The sequence below is a fragment of the Camponotus floridanus genome, unplaced genomic scaffold, assembly GCF_003227725.1.
Source record: "Camponotus floridanus strain SB8 unplaced genomic scaffold, Cflo_v7.5 scaffold52, whole genome shotgun sequence".
Classification (NCBI taxonomy): domain Eukaryota; kingdom Metazoa; phylum Arthropoda; class Insecta; order Hymenoptera; family Formicidae; genus Camponotus; species Camponotus floridanus.
In genome coordinates this window covers 1,479,354-1,490,377 of record NW_020229681.1, presented here as the reverse complement: position 1 = coordinate 1,490,377, position 11,024 = coordinate 1,479,354, and the positions used below count along the sequence as shown (strand labels likewise).

The following is an 11,024-nucleotide window of genomic DNA, read 5'->3' as shown; positions in this document are numbered from 1 at the left end:
TTAGAAAGAAACATTTTTTATTTATAAAAATATATATACATATATATATATATATGTTAGACATAAATCTAAAAAAAAACGTAGATTGTGTCGATTAATTAATTAATTGTTTTATTTAATTATCAATTTATATATGTATATTATTAACAATAATTTTTTGTTTACCTAAACTGTATAAAGTTGTACATAACAAACAATCTTTTTTATTTAGTATTTCAATCATATTTTCATAGACCTTTAATTTAATTATTGTATTATTAAAAATATTGAACAAAATAAAGAATTAAAACTGGCTTTCTCTGCAGTCTCATGGCAGATTATATCAGAAATCATACTTTAATTATTGCAATATATCATGAAACAAATCAATCTCAAAATAATGGAAATATTTGCAGAAATATCAAATATGTAATGTAAATATTTTAATTTTTTTGTATGCGATCTATTTTTTATTCTATCGATGTTTTCATAGTGATGCACCTTGAGCACTTTTCATATGTTTGCAATAAAAATATATTAAAGCAAATTATTTTGCAAATTTATTATTCTAATTTTTATTTAGAAAGACTAAGATTAAAAAAAACGTATGCATTTTTTTCAGATATTTCTATTGAAAAAAATGCATCAGATAAAATTATCCTGTACATTTTAAATGTGCCAAAAGATTTGCTCTTTATTCCATTTACTGCAATAATGTACACTAAAAATGACAGATCTATATTTAGTAGTTGGAAAGAAAGAGAGAAGAAATGAAAAGTGCATCTAGAGAATTTAAAAGAATAAAAATCTAAAAATATAATAATACATAAAAATTAATATTATGTATTTTTTTCATGAGGAATGTGGGGCGCACATTTATGCATTTATTTATTTAGATGAGATTTACTTTAGAGCACATTCAGTATTCAACTTTAATTTTATTTTCTCTTTCTTATGATATATAAGTATAACATAATTACCTGCAAATGCTATCATTTTTGTGTGCTTACAGTGATACAGAAGCAACATTACAAGTACTATATTTACAGATAACATTTGTATAATAAAAAAAAGCACCAAAAATCTAATGATGAAAAAAGGATAAATATTGTAGATCAGCGTAAATATCAACCAATTATTCCACTGCTCTGTTTCATTAGAGTTGCAATTTTCTTTTATATCATAAATATTATAAATAAGATAAAGATTTCTGTATGTTTCAAATAAATTTATATATTTTATGTATGTAATACTGCGCACACATATTAAAAGGTGATAATATCGCAGTTATAATAAGATACGATCCTGGCAATGTAGTGATTTTTGGATCCTACTTAAAATAATTTAATTTGATTTATTTTTTAGAAATGCGCACAATACTTGAGAACAAATTAATTTTATGCCATGTATTACCTGTGTAAAATTCCACACACAGTATCATATTGTCTACGATATATGAAAAGCTTCATCGATGAAATATGATTGAGATATAAGAAAAGTAATATAGTACTTGTAATGAATAACGTTAATGTGGAATACATAAATATTTTATATTTTAATTTCATGTAATCGAGATGAGATAAGACACTCATGATTACTTTAAAAATGTGTCCACAAATATCATGTAATTTCAATAGCTGCACATTCGTCAAATTAATCCTATTACGTTAAGGCCCGATTTCACCAACCGCGTTTAACTTTAATCTTAGTTCAATTCACTCTTTGTCTCTTTTAAAGGAAGAGTTAAAAGGAGATAAAGAGTGAGTTAAACTAAGATTAAAGTTAAACGCTGTTGATGAAATCGGGCATAAATGAATCACAGCAGCTTGTTTTAATTTAATCTAACCTAACCAATTATATTATATGCTCCTCATTAAAATGTGTAAAACTATACGTCGCACATTTAATACGATTAATATACTACGTAATAAAATGTAATACACTAATGAAATAATTAAATATTATTTTTGAAAGCATGATAAAATCCAGGGAGCATACGCTTTTGTTTACATTCGATATCCAAAGCCACTGAGAGATTAGGTTAGGTTAGGTTAGGTTAGATCAAACAAATTTATCGTTTAACAGTTTGCAGCCCTACGAGATAGGCTGTGCAGCACTGCGCGCGCGTACAAAATAAATTTGAAATCGCTTCTAGCATAACCATCTTCACGCGATCGACTTTATTTGAATTGCACCGAATCGAATTATGATGCCGATTTGTCCGAATGTAATTCGGGACATCGCGATGCTGTATAAGCGTCGAATGAGCACAAATTATCACGCAAATATGATAAATCAAATCTACTCACCGGCTGTTCCACAGGCCGCTCCTCCTCGGGACAGTTCGCTCGCCTCGGAACGTCCTATTCCGATCTTGATGCACACAAATCCACACGATATCATCAACGCGAACGCGCGACACTTTATTCGGCACTCCCGATATTCGCTCGCATCCGATAATCATCATCAAGGGCGCGAATAACGCGACGCAACTTCGCTCCATCTTCGCAATGACGCCATGACTGAATATCGTTAAAAATCGCTGTCGCGCGTTTCCATCGACACACTATAAAAGTCGCGCGATCATTCTTCGACACTCTCGACGCTCGTTCACTCGCGATATTCATTTAAAAACGGTTAAAAGATGCGAAAAATGCGGACGTACGACGATCCGTGTAACTGCGTATGACTCCGATTCACGCGCCAACATGGCGGCCGTATGACGCGTTTGACGTAGCAGTGACGTAGCAGTGACGAAGAAGTCACGCGCCAACATGGCGGCCGAACCAGTGCGCATTCGTTTCTGCGTATGGCCATTCCTGCGCGCAACTTTGATTTCTGAATATTGTCTACGGCTTTAATTAATAGCACATAATGATAAATATATAAAGATGAAATCAATTAATCATATTGGTCATATATGTAGACTTGCCCGAAGAAATAGAAAAAAAATTGAGATATATTTTTAATTTCTTTTTCTTTTAGTAAAGGATGGAAATGTCTATTCATAGGCTTGTTCTTTTTTTCCTCTTTCGCGCAATTTCGATTCAATATATAACGTAGAAAATTCATAATATATTATGCTAATGATATGAATTACGAATGATTCATTGTTTTATCGCGCTTTTCCAAAGTCAAATCTTATAATATTTAGTTTTGCATTTTAAAAGACTGAGAGCGATTCATATACAGAGTTTGAAGAGATATCCAATGCACGACAAATTATACTTGCGTTGATTAGTATTCATCAATATCGAACTGTTAATCGCGAATACGTACAATACTTTCACACATTTTTTTCGCAAAGAACGATATACGAAATGCAATATTTCGCGCCTCGCGTTTCACTCATGCAGCCATCTTTCTTTGTTTAGTATCGCCATCTGCATTCGCGTTAAACGCCAGAATTAGGTAGTCCAGATACTTCGACTGCCGGTAAAGTCATCATTTTGTGCATGTCGGTAAATTATTAGAATCGCGTCGCGCAAGCATGATTTTTTTATTTGTAACATAACAAAATATGTAATTAAAAGTTCATGTAAAACACGTGTTTTTAATCAAATTACATATACTTATTCCGTTACTTTAATACTTGTACGTTAACAGATTTAAGTTACACACATTGCATAAAGCTTCCAGAGAAAAATATCCAGAGGCACAAATATTTTATTATTTAAACGAAAACCATGCCAAGATGAAACAATAGATTAAAGAAGCCGTATAATTATTGTACTTTTATGTATAAACGTTTCACAAAATAAAATCTTTATAAATGAAATGTTACATTAAAAATATTAGTATAAAATTAAATATCCATGTGAGATTTAAAATTTCTTGTCCTTTTTTTTTAGAATTTTTTTATTTTTTTTTTCTAAAGATTCTTTAAGCGAGAACTGCTTCTTTCACAAGACTATTGAACAATTTGAATATTTGATATTTTTTTAGTAGTTTAAATTTCGTGAAAAAATTCGAGAGAAAATTAGATTTTACCGTATTACTGCACATATCGATTAAATGCTATATCAAATATGTAGTGTAAACATTTTAATTTTTTTGTATACGATCTATTTTTTATTCTATCGATGTTTTCATAGTGATGCACCTTGAGCACTTTGCTTCATATGTTTGCACTAAAAATATATTAAAACAAATTATTTTGCAAATTTATTATTCTAATTTTTATTTAGAAAGACTAAGATTAAAAAAGACGTATGAATTTTTTCAGATATTTCTATTGAAAAAAACGCATCAGATAAAACTGACTTTCCTGTACAATTTAAATGTGCCAAAAGATTTGCTCTTTATTCCACTTACTGCAATAATGTACACTAAAAATGACAGATCTATATTAAAAATGATAGATCTATATTTAGTAGTTGGAAAGAAAGAGAGAAGAAAAGTGCATCTAGAGAATTTAAAAGAATAAAAAACAAATCTAAAAATAATAATACATAAAGATTAATATTATGTATTTTTTTCATGAGGAATGTGAGGCGCACATTTATGCATTTATTTATTTAGATGAGATTTACTTTAGAGCACATTCAGTATTCAACTTTAATTTTATTTTCTCTTTCTTATGATATATAAGTATAACATAATTACTTGCAAATGCTATCATTTTTGTGTGCTTACAGTAATACAGAAACAACATTACGAGTACTATATTTACAGATAACATCTGTATAATAAAAAAAGCACCAGTCTAATGGTGAAAAAAAGGTAAATATTGTAGACCAGCATAAGTATCAACCAATTACTTCACCGCTCTGTTTCATTAGAGTTGCAATTTTCTTTTATAATATTATAAATATTATAAATAAAACAGAGATTTCCATACGTTTCAAATAAATTTATATATTTTATGTATGTAATACTGCGCACACATATTAAAAGGTGATAATATCGCAGTTATAATAAGATACAATCCTGGCAATGTAGCGATTTTTGGATTCTGAAAATAATTTAATTTGATTTATTTTTGAGAAATGCGCACAATACTTTAGAACAAATTATTTTTGTGCCATGTATTACCTGTGTAAAATTCCACAAACAGTATCATATTGTCTGCGATATATGAAAAGCTTCATCGATGAAATATGATTGAGATATAAGAAAAGTAATATAGTACTTGTAATGAATAACGTTAATGTGGAATACATAAATATTTTATATTTTAATTTCATATAATCAAGATGAGATAAGACACTCATGATTACTTTAAAAATGTGTCCACAAATATCATGTAACTTCAACAGCTGCACATTCGTCAAATTAATCCTATTACGTTAAATGAATCACAGCAGCTTGTTTTAATTTAATCTAACCTAACCAATTATATTATATGCTTCTCATTAAAATGTATAAAACTGTACGTCGCACATTTAATACGATTAATATACTACGTATTAAAATGTAATACACTAATGAAATAATTAAATATTATTTTTGAAAGCATGATAAAATCCAGGCAGCATACGCTTGTGTTTACATTCGACATCCAAAGCACTGAGAGGTTAGGTTAGGTTAGGTTAGATTGAAAAAATTTATCGTTTAACAGTTGGCAGCTCTACGAGATAGGCTGTGCAGCACTGCGCGTATAGAAAATAAATTTGAAATCGCTTCTAGCCTAACCATCTTCACGCGATCGACTTTATTTGAATTGCACGGCATCGCATCGAATTATGATGCGGCGCCGATTTGTTCGAACGTAATTCGGGATATCGCGATGCTGTATAAGCGTCGAATGAGCACGAATTGTCACGCAAATATGATAAATCACATCTACTCACCGTTCACCGGCTGTTCAACAGGCTCCGCTCACTCGCCTCGGGACGTCCCATTCCGATCTTGATGCACACGATATCATCAACGCGAACGCGCGACACTTTATTCGGCACTCCCGATATTCGCTCGCATCCGATAATCATCATCAAGGGCGCAAATAACACGACGCGACTTCGCTTCATCTTCGCGATCGCGCTATCACTGAACTGTGAAAAATAGCTGTCGCGCACTTTCACCGACATATTATGAAAGTCGCGCGATCATCCTTGGACACTTTCGACGCTCTTTCACTCGCGATATTCGTTTAAAAACGGTTAAAAGACGCGAAAAATGCGGACGTACGACGATCCGTGTAACTGCGTGTGACTCCAATTCACGAATGACGCGTATGACGTAGCGATCACGCGCTAACATGGCGGCCGAACCAGTGCGCATTCGTTTCTGCGCACTGGTTCGGCCGCCATGTTAGCGCGTGACTGTACGTCATACGCGTCATAGCTACGTCAAACGCGTCATACGTGACTCGGAGTCATCACGCAGTTACACGGATCGTCGTACGTTCGCATTTTTCGCGTCTTTTAACCGTTTTTAAACGAATATCGCGAGTGAAAGAGCGTCGAAAGTGTCCAAGGATGATCGCGCGACTTTCATAATATGTCGGTGAAAGTGCGCGACAGCTATTTTTCACAGTTCAGTGATAGCGCGATCGCGAAGATGGAGCGAAGTCGCGTCGTGTTATTTGCGCCCTTGATGATGATTATCGGATGCGAGCGAATATCGGGAATGCCGAATAAAGTGTCGCGCGTTCGCGTTGATGATATCGTGTGCATCAAGATCGGAATGGGACGTCCCGAGGCGAGCGAGTGGAGCGGTCTGTGGAACAGCCGGTGAACGGTGAGTAGATGTGATTTATCATATTTGCGTGACAATTCGTGCTCATTCGACGCTTATACAGCATCGCGATATCCCGAAATACGTTCGAACAAATCGGCGCCGCATCATAATTCGATGCGATGCCGTGCAATTCAAATAAAGTCGATCGCGTGAAGATGGTTAGGCTAGAAGCGATTTCAAATTTATTTTATATACGCGCAGTGCTGCACAGCCTATCTCGTAGGGCTGCCAACTGTTAAGGTGCAATTTCATTGACGCTAAAAAGTAGCGTCAATGAAAAGGCCGCTTTACACACTGAAAAAGTTGAAACTGTTTGAACTTTATTTTATTGACGCCATATCTAGAGAAAGTCTAGTGATTTTAATTTGCCGCTGGTTTCTAGCGTCAATGAAATTGCACCTTGATGCGCAGAAAATCTATAATTTACGTTACGTATATTATAGATTTTTTGTACATAATGCATGAAACGGAACGCAACCTGTGTTACAAAAACTGGTAGTACCATCTGTGTGTATCTATATGAATGAAGATTTTACGCCAGTAAAATTGGCAATCTATCATATCGAAACAGAAATTTGTTCTGTATTATATTGCATTTTCTGTATTCAATAATAGAAAAAAGATAATATTTTTAAGAAAAATTAAAATTTTGCAGAGAAAAAATATAGAAAAAAATATAGAAAATTGTAAGAGGCTTATAAAACTAATAATTTAAACACGTGGATTATCTTCTGCTTTAATTTTATAACAGCTGTCGAAACACGTGTTTAATAAAAAAGAATGTCATTAATCACCCGCCTAAAAATCTTTAATAATTGTAAATCTCTTGTTGAAATTTTAATTTTAATTTCGTTTTTTAATTTTTTTTTTCATTTTCCATTATTAAAAAATATAAACTTATTTATTTTATATATATAAAATTTATCTTTATTGTCTAGGCTTACCAAGATTTTTGCGCTCACTATTTATCTACACCACTATGTTTTAATTGATATTATATATATTTGCATATGCGCAAAAAAAGCCCACCTGACAACACACTGCTTGATCAATTAAAGTGATATGCCCTCTAGATATAAAACGAAGCCAAGTCCAAATATTTTCAATGGGTAACATATAATGTGCACAATTTCTGGTGCTATATGAGATATCCTGTAATTTTGTAGCGCTAAGAAAGACGAATCGGAATGCATTCGTTCGATTAATTCGTTAAATACTTATATATATAAATATTTAACGAATTAATCGAACGAATGCATTCATCTTTTCGTATATATAAATATTTAATTCACTATTCGATTGATTGCGTTCCGACTCGCTTTTTTATTCGATATATATAAATATTACACTTAAGTGTGAGTCCAAGAAGCAGATTTCGGATATTCACTGTAAGTCAGCCGCTCCTCGGGCGATCGGAACGAGATTTAAACGGTAGTGCCGCGAAATGGTGTAGAATTTTATGCAAAAAGAACGAAATCGCTATCGCGTCCGGAAGTCGAGATATAAATTGGCCGTTTTTCGTCTGCGCGCGGACGGTTGAAATCGTGTACGACGCCGCGCATGTTGCCTGCCTCTCTCGCGCGATATTCACTGTAACGCGGCGAGTAAAATGGCAAGCCGAATGCAATCGTTCGATTAATTCGTTAAATATTTATATATATCGAACGAAAAGATGAATCGGAATGCAATCGTTCGATTAATTAATTAAATATTTATATATATCGAATAAAAAAGCGAGTCGGAACGCAATCAGTCGAATAGTGAATTAAATTTTATAATTTAGTACATTATATTATATAAAGTGTATTAAGCACAAAAGTATTATGCTGGTATGAAAATGATAATAAAAATATAAATTATTAAATAGTGTTAGCTATATTAGAATGGAACATATGAATTCTTTATGTTTTATATAAAGGAAGAGACTTAAAATATTTTGCAACATCTATATTTTTCGAGTCTTAATTATAAAAACTTCAGAAGAATCAGTGATTAATTTGATAAATTCTATATATGTATTAATAATTAATTTTTAATATGTATCATAAACTGCGGTCGAGAAGACGTTGAGGATGCTTTGAAGCGTTTGATTAACCAATCAGGTTAAAAAAACCTTTATTCCTTTTGTCCTGATTGGTCAGTCAAACGCTTCAAAGTATTCCTAGCGGTCTCCGCGTAGCCATAGACTATCATTCATACATTCATTCATATAAGTAAAGCTGGTGACTGTCATCATTCATACATTCATTCATATACTTTTGTTTTTTATTAAAGCAAGAGCATATTCATTCATATACATATGTAAGTGAGGTTGTGGAGACCTCTGTTGGACATCTTGAAGAGATTTGTTTTCTATCTCATAGCTTACAATCGTTTTCTAACATTCAGTTTCGTTATTAAATATTTTCGAGCCGCAGATATTATGCCTGGATATCCACATAACTGACGTGCATTTTATTATTGTATGTGTCATTGGTGGTCTGCGAATAAAAAGAAAATGCTTTTGAATTTTTGTGACCCTCGCTTACGTCCAGAGATCAAATGCAGTACCATCAGCACAGAAGGATACGAGGTGACGAATTTGATAAATGATTCTTGCAAAGGATTTCTGGCATATTCCTGCATTAAACCACCAGTTCATATAGACATCACATTTCTTTGTAACATCAGGATAAATCATATATTGATTTGGCCATCTGTGGGATCGCAGAAATCATCAGGCTTTCAACTTTATTGTAAAAATACCAATGATTGCAATACCCCTTATACTTTATTGTCCAGTGGATTTCTGAGTCCCTCCGATGCTGGATTGTTGTTTTATCCGAGTGACATTAAGCCTGAAAAAATCCCTGCACCAGCAAATTTTTTAAAACGTTATATTAAAGTCTGGATAGGACACTTAACTTCATATGCTCATGTTTTACGAATAACAATATGTAAAACGGAGAAGTCAGTACCAGCGTTAGGAAAGATTGAAGTTTGGGGAACAGTATCACCTCGTTGTGGAAAAGACATTGTCGCAAATGTATATACTTTATGGTCCAAACATGAAGCTGTATTGTCATTGTCTACAACTGAATATAAAACAGAGATTACCTCTGCAAAGACTACTGACAACAGGTTTGTATATATTTATAATATATTACATACATTATTGTTCTAAGCTAAAAATATTTTTCATATTATATATTTAGACAAGAGGGTAAAACAAAGCTCGAAATTCCTGAGAGTTTCAAAGATCCTATTACATTGGAGTTAATGACTCAGCCGATTACATTACCTAGTGGCAATGTGATAGATCAGGCTACATTAGAAAAATATGGACGAAATGAAGCAATTTGGGGTAGACCATTATCAGATCCATTCACTGGCATTGTATTTAATGAACATCGTAAGCCAATCATGGCAACTGCATTGAAGTCGAGGATTGATAAATTTTTGTTGGACAATAGCAATTTGAATGAAATAAAGAGTATACCAAGAGTCTTAGGTCATGCTTCAAATTCAGCTATAGCAGGAGATAGAAGGATAATTGAAGTACCAAAGTGTGTGTTAAATAAAAATTTATTAAAGAGAACTGTCGAAGATGCTAAATTAGAAGCATGCAAGCAAACAATGGATGATTATTTACAACAGACAAAGAGGTATTGCCATAAATTGCCAACAATTGTTGTGTGTTCCAAACAATCCACTGCCAATGCTAGAGAGAGATCAGAACAAGTGACAAAAATTTCAAATTCCTCTAAATTAGTTTATAATAATACTCATAATCATATTAGAGATAATAAATCAGAAAATCTGATAGCTAATGTCGACAGTTCCTTAGATGGGAATGTAAAGAGTCTATTGTTAAACATTAAACGCTTCAATGCACCAGAAAAAGTGGAATTACATAATATATCTAGTGAGTGTAAATGTTGTAATAATAGTATTCTTTATAAGCTTCCCTGTAAACATGTGATATGTAGAAAAGTATTATTATCTATTGAGAATAGTCAGTGTAAATCTTGTGGACTTTTTTATAAATTGAGCGATATTGAACGAATCCATAACAGTATTTTAAATAGATAGCAATAAGATTATAAAATATATTATCAATAAGAGAATATTTTAGTTCTTATTGATATAACTCGAGCTTTTTCACATTTATTTGCCAAATCTATGTAAGGACAGTATGCAAAATATATTATTGTAATACACTGAATCATTAGAGATCAATATTACATCATTTATGACAATTCTAATATTAAGATTGCTCACAATATTTTGGCACGTATAATATAATTCACATTCATATAAAGTTGACAATTATATGTGTAAATAATGTTTATAAAAACTTGTTTCTTTACTTTATCTCATACATA

General features: G+C 32.3%; 1 protein-coding gene across 1 annotated transcript; it reads left to right on the top strand.

The window, feature by feature from the left end:
* The first annotated feature begins 8,885 nt into the window (after window positions 1-8,885).
* Window positions 8,886-10,984, top strand: LOC105253411 (RING finger protein 37). The gene is made up of 2 exons (XM_011261442.2): window positions 8,886-9,780; window positions 9,855-10,984. Exons 1-2 carry the CDS (start codon window positions 9,125-9,127, stop codon window positions 10,729-10,731), a joined length of 1,533 nt encoding a protein of 510 aa, XP_011259744.1. The 5' UTR covers window positions 8,886-9,124; the 3' UTR covers window positions 10,732-10,984.
* Window positions 10,985-11,024: the final 40 nt, after the last annotated feature.

Coding starts and splice junctions, on each gene's coding strand:
- LOC105253411 (XM_011261442.2), top strand. CDS start 9,125: ATGTGTCATTGGTGGTCTGCGAATAAAAAGAAAATGCTTTTGAATTTT. Junction 9,781..9,854: donor GCAAAGACTACTGACAACAG/GTTTGTATATAT, acceptor TTATATATTTAG/ACAAGAGGGTAAAACAAAGC.